At 42.5% G+C, this 24986-nt stretch overlaps 1 protein-coding gene across 4 annotated transcripts in view; it reads right to left on the reverse strand.

The window, feature by feature from the left end:
• Positions 1-14620, reverse strand: part of LOC115167669 (dematin) — an 82269-nt gene extending 67649 nt beyond the window's left edge. For 2 of the 4 annotated variants that reach the window (XM_029722296.1, XM_029722295.1), the window contains exon 1: positions 14375-14619. Coding sequence is in view for 2 of the 4 variants with exons in the window: in XM_029722293.1 (XP_029578153.1) it covers positions 5730-5748 (19 nt within the window). In the remaining 2 variants the exon portion in view is untranslated. Of the gene's footprint in view, positions 1-5729; positions 5766-14374 lie in introns of all 4 variants that reach the window. The other 2 variants (XM_029722293.1, XM_029722294.1) reach the window with 2 other exon arrangements.
• Between the last annotated feature and the right edge of the window lie 10366 nt (positions 14621-24986).

Consider the following 24986-nt stretch of genomic DNA (forward strand, 5'->3'; position numbering starts at 1 on the left):
TATGTGGTAGTGGTGGAGTAGGGGCCTGAGGGCAAACAATGTGTTGTGAAATCTGTGAATGTATTGTAATGTTTTTAAAACTGTATAAACTGCCTTAATTTTGCTGGACCCCTTAGCAGCAGCTAATGGGGATCCATAATAAATACAAATAAAACAACTCAATTTAATCAATTTTAAATTCAGGCAGTAACACAATAAAATGCGGAAAGAGTCAAGGGGTGTGAATACTTTCTGAAAGCACTGTATGTAGAGTACACGTGCACAGACACCCTTATGAAAAAAACACGTGACATTTGCTGATTCACATGTGAAAATTGCATGTTTTCACCTCACGTGAAAAACAAATCACACATTTGTGGTTTACCATGTTAGAAAATTCCACTTGTAAAAATGACACTTTCACATGTGGAAATTCAAGATCACTTCACATATGGAAATCCCCATTGCAGTTTTACATATAAGAAAACTCCACATTTTAAAATCTCACCTTGACATGTGGAATAAAAAGTTCACGTGAAAAACATTCACATATGAAAAACAAATTAGCAGTTTTACATGTGGAATTAATTGCAAGTTAATATATAGGGGTCAAATAGTGTTATTCTACTCACATGTAAAAGGTGGTGTTGACATGTTGCAGTAGCAAAGTTTCCACATGTGGAATTGCAAATTGTGGAATGCAATTATGTAAAAAGTTAACTTGGCCTACCTGATTGTAATAATTCAACCCATCCAATCCATTAACTACGGTTTGCAACTGCATATGGGGACAAAGATCGTACTCTTTGGAGAAATGTCCTCTGGTCTGATGAAACAAAAATAGGACTGTTTGGCCATAATGACCACTGGTACGTTTTGAGGAAAAAGGGGGAGGCTTGCAAGCCGAAGAACACCATCCCAACCGTGAAGCACGGGGGTGGCAGCATCATGTTGTGGGGGTGTTTTTCTACAGGAAGGACTGGTGCACTTCACAAAATAGATGGCATCATGAGGGAGGAAAATTATGTGGATATATTGAAGCAACATCTGAAGACATCAGTCAGGAAGTTAAAGCTTGGTCGCAAATGGGTCATCCAAATGGACAATGACCCCAAGCATACTTCCAAAGTTGTGGCAAAATGGCGTAAGGACAACAAAGTCAAGGTATTGGAGTGGCCATCACAAAGCCCTGATCTCAATCCTATAGAAAATCTGTCGGCAGAACTGAAAAAGTGTGTGCGAGCAAGGAGGCCTACAAACCTGACTCAGTTACACCAGCTCTGTCAGGAGGAATGGGCCAAAATTCACCCAACTTATTGTGGGAAGCTTGTGGAAGGCTACCCGAAACGTTTGGCCCAAGTTAAACAATTTAAAGGCAATGCTACCAAATAGCAATTGAATGTAAGTAAACTTCTGACCCACTGGGAATGTGATGAAAGAAAGAAATTTGGCTAAGGTGTATGTAAGCTTCCGACTTCAACTGTATATAAGCATTTCCCTTTCAAAGAAATGTAGAACTAAGAACAGATATAGCCCTTGGTTCACTCTAGATTTGACTGCCCTTGACCAGCACAAAAACACCTTGTGGCGGACTGCACTAGCATCAGATAGTCCCCGTGATATGCAACTTTTCAGGGAAGTCAGGAACCAATACACACATTCAGTTAGGAAAACAAAGGTTAGCTTTTTCAAACCGAATTTCAAAAAGTTTTGGGAGTACCTCCTCCCAGTTGCCCACTGCACTGAGACTAGGAAACACTGTCACCACTGACAAAATCCACGATAATCGAGAATTACAATAAGCATTTCTCTACGGCTGGCCATGCTTTCCACCTTGCTACCCCAACCCCGCCAAACAGTCCTGCACCCCCCGTAGCATCTGGCCCAAGCCCCCCCGCTTCTCCTTCACCCAAATCCAAACAGCTGATGTTCTGAAAGAGCTGCAAAATCTGGAACCCTACAAATCAGCTGGGTTAGACAATCTGGACCCTTTCTTCCTAAAATTATCCACCGCCATTGGTGCAACCCTTATTACTAGTCAGTTCAACCTCTCTTTCGTATCGTCTGAGATTCTTAAAGATTGGAAAACGGTCATCCCCCTCTTCAAAGGGGGAGAAACACTAGACCCAAACTGTTACAGACCAATATCCATCCTGCCCTGCCTTTCTAAAGTCTTCAAAAGCCAAGTGAACAAACAGATCACCGAACATTTCGAATCCCACCGTACCTTCTCCACTATGCAATCTGGTTTATGAGCTGGCCACGGGTGCACCTCAGCCACGCTCAAGGTCCTAAATGATATCATAACCGCCATCGATAAAAGACAGTACTGTGCAGCCGTCTTCATCAACCTGGCCAAGGCTTTCGACTATGTCAATCATCGTATTCTTATCGGCAGACTCAACAGCCTTGGTTTCTCTAATGACTGCCTCGCCTGGTTCACTAACTACTTCTCAGATAGAGTTCAGTGTGTCAAATCGGAGGGCCTGTTGTCCAGACCTCTGGCAGTCTCTATGGGGGTACCACAGGGTTCAATTCTCGGGCCAACTCTTTGCTCCGTATATATCAATGATGTCGCTCTTGCTGCAAGTGATTCTTTTGATCCACCTCTACGCAGATGACACCTTTCTGTATACATCTGGCCCTTCTTTGGACACTGTTAACCTGTTGGGGCTAGGGGGCAGTATTTGCACGGCCGGATAAAAAAACAATTTAATCTGGTTGCTACTCCTGCCCAGTAACTAGAATATGCATATAATTGTTTGATTTGCATAGAAAACACCCTAAAGTTTCTAAAACTGTTTGAATGATGTCTGTGAGTATAACAGAACTCATTTGGCAGGCCAAAACCTGAGAAGATTCCAAACAGGAAGCGCTCTCTCTGACCATTTCATGGCCTTCTTGATCATCTCTAACCAAAACAAGAGATCTCTGGCATGACGTGACATTTTCTATGGAACTATGGATTATTTTGAACCAAACCAACATTTGTTATTGAAGTAGAAGTCCTGGGAGTGCATTCTGACGAAGACAGCAAAGGTAATCAAACTTTTCTAATAGTAAATCGGAGTTTGGTGAGTACCACACTTGGTGGGTGTCAAAATAGCTAGCCTGTGATGGCCGGGCTATCTACTCAGAATATTGCAAAATGTGCTTTCACCGAAAAGCTTTTTTAAAATCGGACATAGCGAATGCATAAAGGAGTTCTGTATCTATAATTCTTAAAATAATTGTTATGTTTTTTGTGAACGTTTATCGTGAGTAATTTAGTAAATTCACCGGAAGTGTTCGGTGGGAATGCTAGTCACATGCTAATGTAAAAAGCAGTTTTTTTATATAAATATGAACTTGATTGAACAAAACATGCATGTATTGTATAACATAATGTCCTAAGATTGTCATCTGATGAAGATCATCAAAGGTTAGTGCTGCATTTAGCTGTGGTTTGGGTTTATGTGACATTATATGCTAGCTTGAAAAATGGGTGTCTGATCATTTCTGTCTGGGTACTCTGCTGACATAATCTAATGTTTTGCTTTCGTTGTAAAGCCTTTTTGAAATCGGACAGTGTGGTTAGATTATCGAGAGTCTTGTCTTTAAAATGGTGTAAAATAGTCATATGTTTGAGAAATTGAAGTAATAGCATTTCTAAGGTATTTGAATATCGCGCCACGGGATTACACTGGCTGTTGAGTAGGTGGGACGCAAGCGTCCCACCTAGCCCATAGAGGTTAACAAACCTCCAAACGAGCTTCAACGCCATACAACACTTCTTCCGTGGCCTCCAACTGCTCTTAAATGCTAGTAAAACGAAATGCATGCTCTTCAACCGATTGCTGCCCCCACCCGCCCGCCCGACTAGCATTACTACTCTGGATGGTTCTGACTCAGAATATGTGGACAACTATAAATACCTAGATGTGTGGCTAGACTGGAAACTCTCCTTCCAGACTCACAATAAGCAACTCCAATCCAAAATTAAATCTAGAATCAGCTTCCTATTTTGCAACAAAGCCTCCTTCACTCATGCTGCCAAACGTACCCTCATAAAACTGACTATCCTACCGATCTTTGACTTCGGCAATGTCATTTACAAAATAGCCTCCAACACTCTACTCAGCAAATTGGATGCATTTTATCACAGTGACATCCGTTTTGTCACCAAAGCCCCATATACTACACACCACTGCGACCTGTATGCTCTCGTTGGCTGGTCCTCGCTACATATTCGTCACCAAACCCACTGAGTCCAGGTCATCTATAAGTCTTTGCTAGGTAAAGCTCTGCCTTATCTCCGCTCACTGGTCACCATAGCAACACCCACCCATAGCATGCGCTCCAGCAGGTATATTTCACTGGTCATCCCCAAAGCCAACACCTCGTTTGGCCGCCTTTCCTTTCAGATCTCTGCTGCCAATGAGAAGAACGAATTGCAAAAATCCCTGAAGTTGGAGACTTAGATCTCCCTCACTAACTTTAAGCGTCAGCTGTCAGGGCAGCTTACCGATCGCTGCAGCTGTACACAGCCCATCCAACCAACTACCTACCTCATCCCCATAATTGTTTTTCTGCTCTTTTGCACACCAGTATTTCTACCTGCACATCCTCATTTGCACATATATCACTCCAGTGTAAATTGCTAAATTGTAATTACTTCACCACTATTGGCCTGTTTATTTCCCTACCTCCTTACTTCATTTACACACACTGTAAACAGATTTTTTTATTGTGTTATTGACTGTACATTTGTTTATCCCATGTGTAACTCTGTGTTGTTTTTGTCGCACTGCTTTATCTTGGACAGGTCGCAAATGTAAATGAGAACTTATTCTCAACTGGCCTACCTGGTTAAATATAGGTGAAATGAGAAAAAAAATCATAATTAACTTGGCTCTCCAGAGAATCTCCTCCTCGTCTTTAAACCTGAGCAGTTTCACCACAATAGATCTTTGCCATCCATCTGGGAAGAAAGTACCATTCATATGCACTCCCTCTCCATCTCAATGAGTTTAGGGTCCAGTTTGAGTTGATCTGCCAGGAGTTTCTTGGCCTTGACCTCTGTGTCATGACAAGTTTCAGTCAATTCTATTTTTCACCTCGAGGTGGTCTCCTTTTGGAAGGAGTGCTTGTCAAGCGTTGTTTGGAAAATTGCAAAATCCTCAGACATGGTTTAGAATACGGTCTGGCTCATGACATTCGCGCCCTTTAGCTCCTCCACCTCCACCTGCGTAAATTCCAAACTGTGTAAATTCCATTACATCCTTAAACAGATCACCAACTGTTTTGTTGGTAGAATCCATACAGAGTTGCAGGAAGGACTTCAAGTAATTTTCCTGCAGATCTATTATTGATCCAATAGTTCATGGAGTGTAGTGCTTGATACGTATTTCTCTTCCACATTGAGCTTTCCAGTGTTTTTCTGTGTAGTATTAGCCATGCTACAAGCTTGTTGTAAGCTAAAATTAGTTCGCAAACACAACCCACACCCGTCTCCCGAAAACAAGCTCTGCCAGTGAAATGGCAAACACACACACAAGCAACACACACTTGATCACACATGCACCAGTACGATAAACAGAGAGAAACAGGAGAACTTGCTCACTGTATGGATCCTGGCTGCACTTTACTAAACAAGCAGGAGATTATCAACTCGCAAATTACTGCTGTGGATACAAGCAGTATGCGGGGCAGTAAACCAAAACACCGGTCAAAGATACTTGGGAGAGACAGTGGTGGGAGCATTCACTTACCCACTGTGGGTGCTGGCATGTATAGTGTTGAATCATCTGCGTACATAGACACACAGGCTTTGTTTTAATGCTAACGGTAGATCATTAGTAAATATAGAAAACAGTAAATGGCCCATTCAGCTCCATTGTGGAATACCACACTTTACATGTTTTACGTTAGAGAAGCTTCCATTAATGAAACCCCTGGTGTTCTATTAGATAGATAGCTCTCTATCCATGATATGAGATGATGTAAAGCTATAACACATACATTTTTCTATAACAAATTATTGTCAATAACATCGAAGGCTGCAGTGAAATATAACAATACATCTCCTGCAATCTTCTTATATCAATTTATTTCAGCCAAGGATTAGTCATTTATGACAGCACAGTACATATTGAGTGTTCTTCCCTATAAGCGTGCTGAATGTAAGTTGTTGAATTGTTCACAGAGAAATAGCATTGTATCTGGTCAAACACAATCTTTTCCATAAGTTTGCTAAGAACTGGCAGCAAGCTTATTGATCGGCAGTTAGAAACAGCAAAGGTAGCTTTACCATTTTTGGGTGTGCAAGGACATTAGCTTCCCTCCAGGTCTGTGGACAAACAGTTTTCTCCAGGCTCAGATTAAAGATGTGGCAAATAGGAGTGTTAATATAGCCTGCCACCATCCCTAATAGCTTTCCATCTAGTTTGTCAATACCAGGTGGTTTCTCATTATTGATGGACAGCAATAATTTTCCACCTCTCCCACACTAACTTTACAAAATTCTAAATCATCATGCTTTTATTCCATTATTAGGACTTTTTGCATGAATATGATGGCTCTTATGCATTCATTATTTTAAGGTTTGCAACAAATCGAGATATTTAATGAACTTGTGATCCATTCTGATTACTACATTTGTCGTCACATTGGACCACATGCTGACACAGACCAATCACGGGCCGGCAGGCTACGAGGAGGCTTGCGCCCTAATGCCATTGACATTCAGGTTGACTCTCTCGGGCAGGATGAAAACCACTACATCGACCATGTCCTTTGCTAGTTATGGACACTTTTACCATGATCCTAATGATGTTTTTGGGAACATTCAGCCCTATTCAGCAATACGGCGCACTTCAAATTGGGAGTATTCCATAGCGCTGACGTCATCCGTGTATTCCTATCACTATCTGCTTGTTTTAATGTCTATGGTTTAGTCACATAATTTTTAAATTTACAAAATGTATGCATGAGCAATGTCAGAGCAGCATAGACTAAGATACAGTTGTTGTCCTTGATAATCTTTTTGGCCTTCCTGTGACATCGGGTGCTGTAGGCGTCTTGGAATGCAGGTAGTTTTCCCCCGGTGATGTGTTGTGCAGACCGCACCACCCTCTGGAGAGCCCTGCGGTTATGGGTGGTGCAGTTGCCATACCAGGCAGTGATACAGCCCGACAGAATGCTCTCAATTGTGCATCTGGGGGTGCTCCCTCTGCTGTTTCCTGAAGTCCACGATCATCTCCTTTGTTTTGTTGACGTTGAGTGAGAGGATATTTTCCTGGCACCACACTCAGAGCCCTCACCTCCTCCCTGTAGGCTGTCTCGTTGTTGTTGGCAATCACGCCTACTACTGTTGTGTTGTCTGCAAACTTGATGATTGAGTTGGAGGTGTGCTTGGCCACGCAATCATGAGTGAACAAGGAGTACAGGAGGGGGCTGAGCACGCACCCTTGTGGGGCCCCAGTGTTGAGGATCAGTGTGGCGGATGTGTTGTTACCTACTCTTACCACCTGGGGGTGGCCCGTCAGGAAGTCCAGAATCCATTTGCAGAGGGAGGTGTTTATTCCCAGGGTCCTTAGCTTAGTAATGAGCTTTGAGGGCACTATGGTGTTGAACGCTGAGCTATGGTCAATGAATAGCATTCTCACATAGGTGTTCCTTTTGTCCAGGTGGGAAAGGGCAGTGTGGAGTGCAATAGAGATTGCATCATCTGTGGATCTGTTGGAGTGGTATGCAAATTGGAGTGGGTCTAGGGTTTCTGGGATAATGTTGTTGATGCGAGCCATGGCTACAGATGTGTGTGCTTCGGGTCAGAAGTCATTCAGGCAGGTTACCTTAGTGTTTTTGGGCACAGGCACTGTGGTGGTCTGCTTAAAACATGTTGGTATTACAGACTCAGACAGGGAGAGGTTGAAAATGTCAGTGAAGACATTTGCCAGTTGGTCAGAGCATGCTCACAGTACACGTCCTGGTAATCTGTCTGGCCCTGCGGCCTTGTGAATGTTGACCTGTATTAAGGTCTTACTCACATCGGCTGCGGAGAGCGTGATCACACAGTCTTCCAGAACAGCTGGTGCTCTCATGCATGTTTCAGTGTTATTTGCCTCGAAGCGAGCATAGAAGTCGTTTACCTCGTCTGGTAGGCTCGTGTCACTGGGCAGCTCTCGGCTGTGCTTCCATTTGTAGTCTGTAATGGTTTGCAAGCCCTGCCACATCCGACGAGCGTCAGAGCCGGTGTAGTACGATTCGATCTTAGTCCTGTATTGATGCTTTGCCTGTTTGATGGTTCATCGGAGGGCATAGCGAGATTTCTTATTAGCTTCCGGGTTAGAGTCCCACTCCTTGAAAGCGGCAGCTCTAGCCTTTAGCTCAGTGCGGATGTTACCTGTAATCCATGGCTTCTGGTTGGGGTATGTACGTATGGTCACTGTGGGGGTGACGTCATTGATGCACTTATTGATGAAGCCAATGACTAATGTGGTGTACTCCTCAATGCCATCGGAGGAATCATGGAACATATTCCAGTCTGTGGTAAAACGGATTTAAGTTTCCCTGCATTAAAGTCCCCGGCAACTAGGAGCGCCGCCTCTGGATGAGCGTTTTCTTGTTTGCTTATGGCGGAATACAGCTCATTCAATGCGGTCTTAGTGCCAGCCTCAGTCTGTGTAAACAGCTACGAAAAATACAGATGAAAACTCTCCAGGTAGATATCATGAGATACTCTACCTCAGACGAGCAATAGCTCGAGACTTCCTTAGATATCGTGCACCAGCTGTCATTTACAAAAATACATAGTCCACCGCCCCTTGTCTTACCAGATGCCCCTGTTCTATCCTGCCGGTACTGAGTAAAACCAGTGTCGTCGTTCAGCCACGACTCCGTGAAGCATAAGATATTACAGTTTTGAATGTCCCGTTGGTAGTTTAATCTTGCGCGTAGGTCAACGATTTTCTTCTCCAAAGATTGCACGTTTGCTAGCAGAATAGAAGGAAGTGGGGGTTTATTCGATCGCCTACGAATTCGTCAGACTTGTTAAAGGAAAAAAAAGGATTCTGCCAGTCCGTGGTGAGTAATCGCAGTCCTGATGTCCAGAAGTTATTTTCGGTCATAAGAGACAGTAGCGGCAACATTATATACAAAATAAGTTAAAAAAATTGTTACAAACAACGCAAATAAACAAACAAAAAAACACAATTGGTTGGGGACACGTAAAACGTCTGCCTTCTTCTCCGGTGCCAATTCTGCTTTGAAAGTTGATTAACATTAAACTCACTTTTGAGAAAACCGTCGTTCAATGTACTACTATTGGAGAGCCCTTCTTGTCTACACCCATTCAGCATTGTTCACACCATCTTAAGCCTTAGCCCCACCCATCTCTTTTTGGGTTTATCCAACCGCTCTGTACTATCTTGCCAGCTACTTCTAGACATCTAAGAGAGAGAGAACAGCTCACTGAACATTACTCGCCCTATCTGTGGTTTTTGTTCCGAAAGCTCTGACGTCACAACTACAGTCAAGCACCTAAGCTAACTGGCTAACATTGGCTAGCTACTTCCAGACACATAATGAGAGAACACCCCACTCTGACCGTTTTACTCACCCTTGCAGAGCTGGTTAGGCTTTTTTCATGTTATCCAGAGCGTTGGTGACTGCAACTGTGCTGCTGGCAACAATTTAATTACGCTTTGTTGCTGACGTTTACTGACACCGGACATTGAGCTTTCAAAAAGGCATCAGTTATTCTGCGCTCTGGCACACTAAGACGAGAGTCTTTTGTTAAGAAATTTAGCTAGATAGCTAGCTAGGTAAAAAATGAATCCCAACACATGACGTAACGTTAGTTAGGAAGCCAGCCAGCTGACGTTAGCTAGCTAGATAACAGTAAACTTTAACTTGAAATGAAAATACTTTGTCAAAATTAGAGTGGAGTCTACTGTTAAGATATGTATCTAGCTAGGTAAACAATGGACCATAATCACAACTCATGACGTTACTACCTTGCATGAATGCAGGTAGCTAACCAACCAGGTTCTATGGCTATAACTATTCAAGCAAATGTGTCTAAGATACTAAGAATAAGATCATACACATAACGTTAGCTGCGACCCAGCCAGCTAGCGTTAGCTAGCTAACAGTACACGTTAACTTGACATTAGGTTTATGTAGTTTTACTACACTATACATTTTTTTTCCACGTTCGACACGATTATCTAAACATACTAACCATCTCCAATAGACAGACGCATGCTATATGGTAGACCAATCCAAACTCATCTCTCGGCATGTCCAGCCCACTCATTATCTCAGCCAATCATGGCTAGCGGGAAGGTTGACCCCCTTTTTCTGTGGCTAAACCAACTAGGCTCGTAATTTAACCATTTTATTTGTATTTACAGATGGCATACAACTTTGATATTAAGGCGCATGAAAGTTCACATGTTCGAGAAGACATTTCTGCCAAATCAAAAAATATGTTTTACGTTCAAACAGCTCTGCTGTGAAGTCGTGGCTTGCGACATACGCCTAGTTTCCTGAATCGAGTCACATATTTCATATCTGAGCTTGAGGCATCGACTATGTGACTGTCCCGATGGATTTAGCCTACAGTATACAGTACATAACCAGACAAATCTCTATGATGGAGGGGGCTGCTAGCAAGCAGGACTTTTCTGTGAAACTTGAGCTAAACATACTGTACATTATTCATAGCTACTATATGGGATGAGTGTGTTAATGATAGTTTAAAGTGGAACTGAAACACTCAAATCAACCTATAACATTGTTTTACATGTCAATGCTAGGTAACCTTGTTGAACGTTACATTATGAAATACTTTTAGAACATAATATTAGACATTTCTGAGTGCCTAGTACCAGCTTAGATAGATGTGGCCGCAGCCATATTGAAACAACGTAATGGGAATGCGTCCGTGCGCCTACTTTTCTGATTGCTTTTTGATAAAGACTAATCAAGAAGTGAACAAACTAAAAGCTAATACTACCAATTTGAGAGGGAACAATAATAAAATACTCAATCATGTTAACAAGCCTATATAGTCCGGTCAAAAATACACTTGCATACTTTTTTGAGCTCATTCAGCTGTATGCTACATTACAGTGATTTTCACATGGGCAGGGGCATCGGATCTACTGTTACATGCACTATATCCACAATAACAAAGCAGTTAGCTAGAATTAAATAAATCTGTATAGTTCAGTCAAAAACCCACTTGCACATGTTTTTGTGTTCATTCAGTGAGCAAGTTCTAGCTGTGTTAAACATTACAGTAGTTTTGACATGGGCATCGGATCGTACTGTGTTAGCTAGCTTTTTGGATAACTTTGACTAACAGCAAACAAGGTTATTAAGCTAACTGCATGTTAATACCAAGAATAATAAAGAAGATTGTGTAAACTATGCATAAAATACTATTCAATATCGTTTGCAGTGAGGGACTTAAGATGTGCCAAACCTGGGAGAGGATAGCTAGCTAGCTGGGCTAGAAAAAGCTGTCTAGAAAAATGAGTATTCAGTCAATGCAAGTTAGCTAGCCAACTAGCTAGGTGTCTGTTCTGAAAGAGTTAGCGACAGATATGTAGGGTTGTTAATAGTGTCCACTCCAATTAAATCAATTGCAGCTAGTTGTGAGACTTACCAAATTATGCTGCCAATGTCCAAAGTGAAATCAATAATTTATAGTAAAATCCTGCACTGTAGCAAGCTGTTCTGCTAACGTCACTAGCTAGCAAAATATCCATCAATGATAGCTGAGCTTGCCGTGGTTTTGGACTAGCTGGCTAGCTAGTGCTATGATAGCCCACCTTGCACAACATATTTGGGGGGGAAATGTATTGTTCCTGCCATGTTACCTGGCTAGTCTCTAACCAGGTAGGCATCTAAAAAAAGCATTTATTTTCATATTCTAAACATTCTAAATGAGGCTACTAATATGCATTGTAATCTGGGCTGACTGTCAGACGAACCATTCAAGTGATGTCACTGATGACACATTATCAAGATGGCGCAACGCAATAGTCAGATGAAGCGATCTTCAAAAGTTTTAACAGAAATTCGTTTTTTTAGCAGTTTTAAGGGTAGAAACATGCTTCTTTATCTCATTTGGTTATCAAAATAAACTTAACTTGGGAGATCTATGCTAACAATGGGATTTGAGCAAAGGAGGCTGGAATAGGAGCTATAGAAGGACGGGCTCGTCGTAATGGCTGGAATGTAATAAATTGAACAGTATCAAACACATCAAACATATGGAAACCACGTTTGACTCCATTCCATTAATTCTATTCCAGCCATTAAAATGAGCCGGTCCTCCTATAGCTCCTCCCAACAGCCTCCTCTGGATTTGAGGCACTACTAGGGTCTGAATGGTCTGACTTGGCTTATGTTAGTGAATAAGGGTTTGTGTCCCAAATGGGACTCTATGGGCCCTGGTCAAAAGAAGTGCACTATATAGTAATTAAGGTGCTATTTGGGACATGGCCTAGGTCACAGTAGGCCCTGTGGCCCTAATAGTCATCCTACTAAGGGGGGGGTGGTTCTCTCCTCTAGGTAGTGCTGAGTGATTAGTGCTTTTCTAGGTTTGTTTGATTATTCAAAAATCACGGTTTTCGATTTTTTTTATTTTTTGCGTTATGAAATAATGACATTACAATTATTTTTGAGCTTTTTAATGGAAATTCCAAAGCCAAAAATAGTTAGTATTCAATTGATAAAACATATTCCATTGTCTCCATCAGGTCCACATTGGGTAGACACCAATAACTATGAAATAATAAAATATTTTATATTGAACAAAAATATAAATGCAGCATGCAACAATTTCAAAGATTTTACTAAGTTACAGTTCATATAAGGAAATCAGTCAATTTAAATAAATGAATTAGGCCCTATGGATTTCACATGACTGGGCAAGGGTGCAGCCATGGTTGGGCCTTTCTTGGCAAAGGAGAAATGCTCACTAACTGGGATGTAAACAAATTTGTGTATGGAACATTTCTGGGATCTTTCATTTCAGTTCATGAAACATGGGACCAATATTTTACATGTTGTGTTTATATTTTGTTCAGTGTACTCAGTTTTTATAGTCATCATCTCATCTCTGCAAAGATTAGCAGAGATGAGATGATGACTTTACTCCCCATACTGTTCTGTCATCCTATTTAGCTAGGCTAGCTGCAGAGCTGTCTGGAGAAATCTTTATTCTAATTCTTCAAAGAAGATGAGGCATACTTTCGCGAACTCTCTATCCCTCTTGGGCTCCCGAGTGGCACAACGGTCTAAGATACTGCATCTCAGTGCTAGAGGTGTCACTACAGACCCTGGTTCAATTCCAGGCTGGATCACAACTGGTCGTGATTGGTAGTCCCATACGGTGGTGCACAATTGGCCCAGTGTCGTCTGGGTTAGGAGTAGGCCGTCATTGTAAATAAGAATTTGTTCTTAACTGACTTGCCTAGTTAAATAATGGTTTAAAAAAAAACTTGACTGGCCTGCACAGAGCTCTGATCTCAACTCCATCAAGCACCTTTGGGATGATTTGGAATGCCGAATGCGAGCCAGGCCAAATGGCCCAACATCAGTGCCTGACCTCACGAATTCTCTTGTGGCTGAATGGAAGCAAGTCCCTGAAGCAATATTACAACATCTAGTGGAAAGCCTTCCCAGTAGAGTGGAGGCTGTTACAGCAGCAAAGGGGGGACCAACTCTATATTAATGCCCATGATTTTGGACTGAGATGTTCGTTGAGCAGGTGTCAACATACTTTTGGTCATGTAGTGTATAAAATAATGCATACATCTCAAATCAGCTATTTGCTTTTATAAAAAAGCAATTGAATGATTCAGAGCAAGAAGGCATGGCCCGGGATGAAAGCTCGGTTAAAAACTGAAGCTTTCTAGTTGCTTCTTAACATTATTTCAAGAGCCTGGCTAACCATTGAACGGGACCTGTACCGATCTCTCCATCGCTTATGTTGTTATGTAAAAGCATAGAAAATGTCTCGCATAATCCATCCGTCCCCATGCACAACAATACATCGACGATTCACGACTTTACATCGGCTTACCATTGCCTATTTATTAGGTAAAAAAATAGTAACATGAGTGATGTAAAATGAATGAATTATACCTATAAATTGTTGCATCTCCTATAGTAGGCTATTGTAACATGTCTGCATGATGTGCGCCTCGGCGACCTGTATGACAAGCAGCAGTATCCCATTAATCCGAAACTGGGTACCACAATCCGCACCCAATGTCAGAATGAGAATTCTGAGCTAAATGTAATGTCAGTTTCCTGCAAAATAATATGACAGACTATACTGGCTATGAATGATAGACACATTTGATATGGACACAAAACATAAAAAGCGCTCTCGCACCTGAAAATTGTCCTCTTCCAGATGATCAGATTCCTTCCACAGTTTATTAAAGCAGACAAGTGTATTCCCTTTTCATTAAATTGTATTACCAAAAAGCTACAAAAAAAAATCGAAAGTTCTCGACGCAGTAGTTTCATCTAACAATATGTGTCCAGCAGCTATGCCTGGCAGCGGGGACAAGCTGAGGCTGCTGTGACTGATAGCAAGCTAGTTTTTCGTTGCTCCCCCCTCGCGCCGCTGGTCCAATCCACTTTCAGTAACAGGGGGATTTGCTGTAGCTGTAGTCTGAACATGACATCGCACTATTCTATTGGCATATGGCGCGTGCTTGAAATATCGGCCGATAGTCACAAATAAATGTCGAAATGGCAACTGCAAAATAATTTCAACATGTAACAGATTATCCTCAATACTGCATCTTGCCACATTACACTGTGGGCCACAGGGCCAACACCATTAACAAAAAGGTAAAAACCGAAGCAAAATAATCTAATGATATTAACACTTGATTTCTATCAAATAGGAGGTTCTTATATTTGTCCTGTTTCACTGAATGGACAAATGTGAGATGGAAATGTAATTTTTTATGTCACAACAACCCCTGAGAGACTGGGGTCAAGGCTAGGTATTAGCCATTACTGACAACAATCCTGGAGTAATTAGGGTTAAGTGCCTTGGTCAAGGGCAGATCAACACGTTTTTCACCTTGTCAGCTCAGGGATTCAAACTAGCAACCTTTCAGTTACTGGCCCAAAGCTTTAACCACTAAACTACCTGCCACCCAATGAGATTAATGTAATGCTCAGCTATATGTCCATGAGGTCAACATTACTTTGTTAGTTCACAACAATTGCTTTGGCAAAAGGTCCTTATAGATTTAAAAAATAATAATAATAAGATCTATGCACTTTTGTCATCATTACGGTATTTGAGGTTATTTTCTTTCAAATCAAAGGGTAGACTATATTTTATTAAATTAAGTCAGATGTGTGGAAACACCTGTTTTTATGTGTCATCTTAAACTGTAGAAATGTAGCTGTATGCTACTATTTCATTTACACACTTTTTTTGAATATAATTTTGAAAGACAGGGGCTCAATTTTAACAAACGCAAACGCAATAGGTCTGGAGGTGTATCAGAAATATTTTTGCTATTTGCACAGACGGAATTAGGAGTGCAATAGCTGGCAGTGGTGAAAAATGAGCTGGGTTTTGATGAATAAACAAGTTGTAGGTGTGAGGAGGGCTTGGCCCCTCACTGGCCAATAAATGCATTCCATGGCTTAATACTGCATGTGTTTCTTTCAAATTCTGTAAGTTATTGACAGTCTTTGCATTGTCATCAACTCCAATTCGGCTGGGGTCATGAATATTCTCATCCTCTTCCATTGTGGATTGATACTACAGTTTATTAAATAGTATAGGCTTTAGTAACGAGTATTAACAACAGTAAAACAAAAACATCCAGGGTTCTATTTTAACAAACCTAACGCAATGGTAAATCTAAGTGCTGGTGGTAGTGCTATAGGTCAGGGGTGTGTCAGAAATAGCTAGCGGTGGCACAGACGGGCTGGGTTTTGATGAATAAACAAGTTTTAGGTGTGACGAGGGCTTGGCCAACCATTTGTTTGTCTCAAGTTCTGTAGGTTAACAGTCTTTGCATTGTCAACTACAATTCGTCTGGGGGCACGTAATATTCTTGTCCTAGTCCATTGATTTATTTTTTCTTAATTTAACTAGGCAAGTCCGTTAATAACAAATTCTTATTTTACAAAGACAGCCTATCCCGGCCAAACCCTCCCCTAACCCGAACAGCGCTGAGCCAATTGTGCGCCGCCCTATGGGACTCCTGATCACGGCCGGTTGTGATACAGCCCAGAATCGAACCAGGGTCTGTAGTGACACCTCTAGCTCTGAGTTAGCGTGCTTTAGACCGCTGCACCACTCGAGAGTTTCCACCACTATTTGGAAGTAATTTACTGTCCTAGAGAGGAAATGCACGTTTAGGTTCCACTTCCGAAGAATGACGAAAGGCTACTTAGACATATTCACGAATTGGGTGTGGGAATTTCCACGTGGAGTTGATAAACATCAACAAAGAGGGCACTGACAGAATGCTGTAGCTACAGTATCTTGCTAACGTTACAGCGCCTTCAGAAAGTATTCACACCCCTTGACTTTTTCCACATTTTGTTGTGTTACAGCCTGAATTTAAAATGGATGAAATTGAGATTCTTTTGCCACTGGCCTACATACTATACCCCATAATGTCATGGTGGAATTATGTTGTTTGAAATTTGTACAAATTAATAATGAAAAGATTAAATGTTTTGAGTCAATAAGTGTTCAACCCCTTTCTTGTGGCAAGCATAAATAAGTTCAGGAGTAAATATTTGCTTAACAAATCATATAACAAGTTGTATGGACTCACTCTGAGTGCAAAAATTATGTTTAACATGGTTTTATAATGACCGCTTCAGCTCTGTACCCCACACATATTATCTGTAAAGTCCCTCAGTCGAGCAGTACATTTTAAATTCAGATTCAACCACAAAGACAAGGGAGGTTTTTGAATACCTTGCAAAGAAGGGCAACTATTGGTAGTTGGATACAACACTTTGGATGGTGTATCAATACACCCAGTCACTACAAAGATACAGGCTTCCAACATAACTCAGTTGCCAGAGGAAGGAAACTGCTCAGGAATTTCACCATGAGGTTTAAATGGCTGGTTTTGGGCACCCGAGTGGCGCAGCTGTCTAGGAATTTGTTCTTAACTGACTTGCCTAGTTAAATTTGAAAAAAATAGAAAAAACTGATGGATCAACAACGTTGTAGTTACGCCACAATACTGACATAATGGACAGAGTTAAAAGAAGGGCGCCTGTACAGAATAAAAATATTACAAAGCATGCATCCTGTTTGCAACAAAGCACTAAAGTAATAGTGCAAAAAATGTGGCAAAGCAATTCAGTTTTTCTCCTGAATACAAAGGGCTATGTTTGGGCCAAATCCAACACAACACATTACTGAGTACCACTCTCCATATTTTCAAGCATAGTGGTGCCTGCATCATGTTTTGGGTATGCTTGTAATCATTAAGGACTGGGGAATTTGGATAAAAAATAAATGGAATGGCGCTAAACAAAAGCAAAATCCTAGAGGAAAACCTGGTCCTGTCTACTTACCACCAGACACTGGGAGATTAATTGACCTTTCAGCAGGACAATAACCTAAAACACAAAGTTAAATCTACACTGGAGTTGCTTACCAAGAAGACAGTGAATGTTCCTGAGTGGCTGAGTTACAGTTTGACTTAAATCTGCTTGAAAATCTATGGCAAGACCTGAAAATGGTTGTCTAGCAATGATCAACAACCAATTTGACAGCGCTTGAAAAATTAAAAATAATAATAATGGACAAATGTTGCACATTCCAGGTGTGGAAAGCTCTTAGAGATTTACCTAGAAAGACTCACAGCTGTAATCGCTGCCAACGGTAATTCTAACATGTATTGACTCAGGTGGTTGAATACTTATGTAATCAAGAATATTTGTGTATTTTGCACATGTATTTTTTCAAATGATAGAATTTTTCTTCCACTTTTATAGTATTTTGTGTAGATCATTGACAAATTACAATTAAATCAATTTTAATCCCACTTAGCAACACAACAATATGTGGATAGGGGTGTGAATACTTTCTGAAGACACTTTATCTAGCTAGCTAATGTTATCTGTTGTTGCTGGGTTTTTTTACTACACCATATCAAAAGCTTAGCCAGCTATGTCTGTTTGTGGAGCTGTATTTCTCATAAGCATTGATTTGCGGAAAACTTAGCCACAGATGGAAACCACTGGCCTATCTTTGACTTCGCCATCTAATCACCAAGATTTTGGCAGCTTCCATATATTGTGGCTACGAATCCGACATAGAAACAATAAGATGAAACTCTGGTAATATATACTTAACAAAAATATAAACACAACATGTAGTGTTGGTCCCATCTTTCATGAGCTGAAATAAAAGATCCCAGAAAATGTTCATGATCACAAAAAGCTTATTTCTCTCAAATTTTGTGCACAAATTAGTTTACATCCCTGTTAGTGAGCATTTCTCCTTTGCCAAGTTAATCCATCCACCTGACAGCTGTGGCATATCAAGAAGCTGATTAAACAGCATGATCATTCAACAGGTGCATGTTGTGCTGGGGACAATAAAAAGCCACTCTAAAATGTGCAGTTGTCACACAACACAATGCCACAGATTTGTTTTGAAGGAGCGTGCAATTGGCATGCTGACTGCAGGAATGTCCACCAGAGCTGTTGCCAGAAAATTGAATGTTCATTTCTCTACCATAAACCACCTCCAACATCATTTTACAGAATTTGGCAGTACGTCCAACCGATCTCACAACTGGAAACCACGTGTAACAGCGCCAGCCCAGGACCTCCACATCCGGCTTCTTCACCTGAGGGATCGTCTGAGACCAGCCACCCGGACAGTTGATGAAACTGTGGGTTTGCAGAACCGAAGAATTTCTGCACAAACTGTCAGAAACATTCTCAGGGTAGCTCATGTCTAGGCTCGTCGTCCTCACCAGGGTCTTGACCTGACTGCAATTCGAAGTCGTAACAGACTTCAGTGGGCAAATGCTCACCTTCGATGGCCGCTGGCAGGAATAAGCTACAGACGACAAACTCATTTGCATTTTATCAATGGCAATTTGAATGCACAGAGATACCGTGATGAGATCCTGAGGCCCATTGTTGTGCCATTCATTCATGCCATCACCTCCTATTTCAGCATAATAATGCACAGCCCCATGTCGCAACGATCTGTACACAATTCCTCTAAACTGAAAATGTTATTCTATGGCCGGCATACTCACCAGACATATCACCCATTGAGCATGTTTGGGATGCTCTGGATCAACGTGTACAACAGCGTGTTCCAGCTCCCGACAATATCCAGCAACTTTGCACAGCCATTGAAGAGGAGTGGTACAACATTCAACAGGCCACAATCAACACCCTGATCAACTCTCTGCAAAGGAGATGGTCACACCAGATGGTCACACCAGATGGTCACACTGGTTTTCTGATACCCTTTTGTAAGGTATCTGTGACCGAAGATGCATATCTGTATTCCCATTCATGTGAAATCCATAGATTAGGGCATAATTCATTTATTTCAATTGACTGATTTGCTTATATGAACTGTAATTCAGTAAAACCTTTGAAATTGTTGCAGGTTGCATTTCTATTTTTGTTCAGTGAAAATAACTATTGAAAGATAGCTGATATGTATTTTTCTACATTGTAATGGACACGGTGCAACCGTTGTTAGGTAGGCTTTTGGCAGGCTTTGGCACAGCAAAGCCAAGTCAGCTCGTGCTCATGGTTCTCACAAGGGAAGTGAAATGATAGTCTATAATGACTTTGCTCATGACCATGCACACCGCAAATAACATGTAACTATAAGTTCCTTGAATTTTCTTTTGTGGGTGCCTTTTCATTATCTGGATAGACACTTGTGGTTTCTAGCTTCTGTCACACCCTGATCGGTTTCACCTGTCGTCGTGCTTGTCTCCACTCCCCTCCAGGTGTCGCCCATCTTCCCCATTATCCCCTGAGTATTTATACCTGTGTTCTCTGATTGTCTATTGCCAGTTCGTCTTGTCAGGTTTTACCAGCGTGCTTTCCTGTTTTCCTGTTTCTCAAGTGATTGTTTCCTAGTTTTCCCGGTTCTGACCATTCTGCCTGCCCTGACCCCGAGCCTGCCTGCTGCCCTGTACCTGCCTGACTCTGACCTGATTACGAACCTCTGCCTAACCTGACCCCAAGCCTGCCTGCCGTCCTGTACCTGCCTGACTCTGACCTGTTAACGAACCTCTGCCTGAGAACTGTACTATCCGCCTGCTGTGTCTGCATATGGGTCATACCCTGAGTCGTGATAGTACGAACTGGCCATGACTGATCCAAACAGACTCAGACCAGCTCCACAATGCTGTCTCCCAGCAAGGAGCCACCATTGGAAGACATGAGGAGTTACTGCAATGCCTTATGGAGGGACTACATACCCTGCATTCGATACATTGCTGGAGCAATTCCGCGGATTCCCTACAAGGCAGCAAGCCACACCAGTAATTGCCCAGACTCTCAGCAACCCCACCACCAGCAGTGCTTCTTCCCAGCCTACCCCAGTGTCCCGAGTACCCCTCTTACCTCCTCCGGAGTGCTACGCTGAAGATTCTGGAACCTGCCGGGCCTTTCTCTCCCAGTGCTTCCTCACCTTCGAGCTCCAGCCTTCGTCGTTCCCCTCAGACCACTTGAGGATAGCGTACCTCATAACACTGATGTCCAGGAGGGCACTCGCCTGGGCTACAGCGGTATGGGAGGAAACAGTCTGCCGTCTACCTCAATCTGGAGGAGTTTGTGGCAGAAATACGGAAGGTGTTCGATTCTCCGTTGACCGGGTGAGAGGCTGCTCTTAAACTGCTCCAGCTACGTCAAGACTCCCTAAGTGTGGCAGACTACACAGTGGATTTTCGTACGTTGGCGGCTGAGAGTGCCTGGAACCCAGAAGCATTGTTCCACAGGTTCCTTCATGGATTATCAGAGTTGATCAAAGATGGGCTCGCAGCCCGGAAGCTGCCCATGGACCTCAACTCCCTCATAACCTTGACCATCCGGATCAACGGGCGGCTAAGAGAACGTAGCAGGGAGAGAGAATCTGCAGAGGGTGGTCGACTCGCCTCCTTTAGATCCCAAGCTACTGGCAAGGGCTCAATAGTCTCTGGGTGAACGTTTACGCAGACTGAACACCAGGAGCTGTCTGTATCGTGGGACTACAGAAGAATATATTTCCACCTGTCCATTAAAAAGACCTGGCTCATAAGTAGGTACGATGAGCCGTACGGGGATTTTTCAATCTCCCATTACTCGCACCCCTCTCCATGCCACCCTGTTGTGGGGTGACCAGGCCAAATCACTCAGGGTGCTCATTGACTCTGGGGCCGATGAGAGCTTTATCAATGCTACCTTGGTGTCAGAGCTGGGCATCTCCACTCGACCCCTCTCCATTCCCATGGACGTCAGAGCACTGGATGGGAGCTCTATTGGCAGAGTCACCCTCACTATGATTCCGATTGACCTACCAGTATCAGGAAATCACAGTGAGTGTATGCAGTTCCTGCTCATAGAATCTCCCCATGCACCCGTGGTTTTGGGATATTCATGGCTCGAGAAGCACAATCCCCTGATCGACGGGACTACTGGTTCTATCGTGGGTTGGCGCCCGTTCTGCCATGTTCATTGTCTTAAGTCGGCCCAGCCTGCCCCAGGATGTCTTCCTGCAAGCTTGAGACTTCTGTGGAGGACCTGGACCTCTGGGAAGTCTTCAATAAGGCCCGCGCTACATCTCTCCCTCCACATCGACCCTACAACTGCGCCATTGACCTTCTCCCGGGCACTACACCTCCTGGGGGGCGGCTTTACTCCCTGTCGGGTCTGGAGACCAAGGCTATGGAGGAGTACATTGAGAACTCTCTCGCTGCAGGGTGTATTTGTCCATCGGCCTCTCCCGCCGGCGCAGGACTCTTCTTTGTGGAGAAGAAGGACAAAACTCTGCACCCATGTATCGACTACAGGGGCCTTAATGACATCACGGTTAAAAAACGTTACCCTCTACCACTCATCTCCTCGGCTTTCGAAGCTCTTCAGGGAGCGACCATCTTCTCTAAGTTGGACCTCTGGAACGCCTACCATCTGGTTCGGATACGGGAGGGAGATGAGTGGAAAACTGCCTTTAACAGGGCTAGCGGGCACTATGAGTACTTAGTTATGTCATTTGGACTGACCAACTTTCCTGCGGTGTTCCAAGCCCTAGTCAAGAATGTGCTCTGGGACATGCTGAACCAGTTCGTGTTTGTCTACCTCGATGACATCCTTGTCTTTTCCCATTCAGCTCAAGAGCACATCCCCCATGTCCGACAAGTTCTTCAGCGTCTCCTGGAGAACCAGCTTTTCGTTAAAGCGGAGAAGTGTGAATTCCATAGCTCCACCATCTCCTTCCTAGGATATGTCATCGCTGCAGGACATATACAGATGGATCAGACAAGGTGAGAGCGGTGGTGGATTGGCCTCAACCCACATCCAGAGTGCAGCTGCAATGTTTCCTGGGGTTTGCTCATTTCTACCACCACTTCATCCGGTGTTACAGCCTCCTGCTCCTCGCTATCGGCTCGGGCAGAGGGTATGGTTGTCCACTCGGGACTTGCCCCTCCGAGTGGAGTCTGTGGTGGAAATTCTAACCAAGTGAGAGAGACTTTGTCATTTCCTCAAACAATCATCCTTATTCAATATCGATTAATTATTACAATAATGAGGCTGGTCAACTCCCCACCCTTGAGTGTTGGTCCAAGTAACCTAACCTTCACACAAATGCAGAGTACTATATATAGCTGACACTAACAATGCTCAGCCATGGTTGGTTCAACCCCCCTCATGCAGACCAAGGAGATGGTTGTCTTTCTGGTAGGTTCTCCCATCTCCACAGAGGAACTCTAGAGCTCTGTCAGAGTTACCATCGGATTCTTGGTCACCTCCCTGACAAAAGCCCTTCTCCCTCAATTGCTCAGTTTGGCCGAGCGGCCAGCTCTAGAAAGAGTCTTGGTGGTTCCAAACTTCTTCCATTTAAGAATGATGGAGGCCACTGTGTTCTTGGGGACCTTCAATGCTGCAGACATTTTTTGGTACCCTTCCCCAGATCTGTGCCTCGACACAATCCTGTCTAAGAGCTCTACGGACAACTCCTTTGATCTCATGGCTTGGTTTTTTCTCGGACATGCACTGTCAACTGTGGGACCTTATATTGACAGGTGTGTGCCTTTCCAAATCATGTCCAATCAATTGAATTTACCACAGGTGGACTCCAATCAAGTATTTAGAAACATGTCAAAGATGATAAATGGAAACAGGTTGTACCTGAGCTCAATTTGGAGTCTCATAGCAAAGGGTCTGAATACATTTTATTTTTAACAAATCAGCAAAATGTTATAAAAACCTGTTTTCGCTTTCTCATTATGTGTGCAGATTGATGAGAAAAAATAATAATTTAATACATTTTTGAATAAGGCTGTTACGTAATAAAATGTGGAGAAGGGATCTGAATATTTTCCGAATGCACTGTATGTGGTGTGGATTTCAAAACGACGATAGAGTTCTCTTTGAGATGCCCTTCTTTCAAATAGAATTACATTTTAAAGAGTGACTGCCCCTAAACACCAACTAATCCCTTTGAAAACGGCCTATGTAGCATCGATATGAGTCAGAAATATTCATTCTGTTGTCATAATTTACTACAAAGTGTAAATAGGATAATTTTGGTCATAAAGTCAGTCTTGTCTAAAACAGAGTTTGGAACCTCAGGGCGTCACAACGAGTAATAAAGGTTGGGTTTGAATTACAATTGTCAGCACATCATGCCCTCTTTTGCCAAGCTCCACGTGCAAATCGCCCATCCTCCGACTTCACTTCCCTTCATTGAATGGGGCTCACGGCCTGTGTACACTAGCACGAGATAAATTGCAATATGCCGCTTCGCCCGCCCAGCGTGGCTCGCTTGAGGACATGCTGGCAGCATATGACAGCATTCAGAAGCAGTTCGGTTGTGCATCAATAATTCAGCATAGCAAGTTTGTATGAAGGTCTGTTTATTAAACGGGTAAATAGTTTAATCCATTCTCTATTTCATGAATTTATTCCAAGGTAAATAGTAATATGCTATAAACTGCTCTGTGACAAACAAACTTTGCTGTCCTGTTTCCAATCGTCCATATGGTTGGAAGAACCTATTTAAGTAAGTAAATACATTTAAAAAATGTTTAAAAAAATATGTATTATTAGCTAACTAGCTACAGTGCAGGCTAACTCAAATGAGCTGCTAATGTAGCTAGCTAGCTATCTAGCCAACTTCCTATACTGTACAGCTAGCTAGCTAGCTAAGTGAATTAAATATCACCAGCTACCTAACTTCATATTACTAGCTATCTTGATGTATTTATCATTGTAAAAAACAAACTCCAAATGCATTTGTAGGTAGCTAACAGTCATGGAAGAGGGTGAAAGGATAGCAGTTCCAACTGTCAAAGAAGGGAGAGAGTAGGGTATTCTGGATAGGGCAGCTCCTTTTGTGTAGTTCCAGTCCCTAGAAAGAAGTGAGGACAGAGATAATAGTAACATAATATTAAGTGCTGTCTAATTTGAGTATAATGAAGTCTGTTTGTGATGTTGTGATGTTTTCTGTCCTCAGATACAGAGAGCTGTGAAATGTATGCAGTATGCAGATGAAGCATGTATGCAGATGAAGAGGTCCCAATGAAGAGCAGTGGTTCTCATTCCTGGTCCTGTGGAGGGGTGCACATCTTTGTTTTTGCTTTAGCACTACACAGCTGACTCAAATTATCAACTCATCATCAAGCTTCAAGTGGTATTTATGTATACATTTGTGATGCTATCCTTGATATGATCCTTCTGTTGTCACATGCTAAACTTGCACGTGTGTGCACATGCATCTATCTATCCAATGTTATCATGATTTGTTATAAGAG

This window comes from Salmo trutta, chromosome 29 (genome assembly GCF_901001165.1).
Source record: "Salmo trutta chromosome 29, fSalTru1.1, whole genome shotgun sequence".
NCBI lineage: Eukaryota > Metazoa > Chordata > Actinopteri > Salmoniformes > Salmonidae > Salmo > Salmo trutta.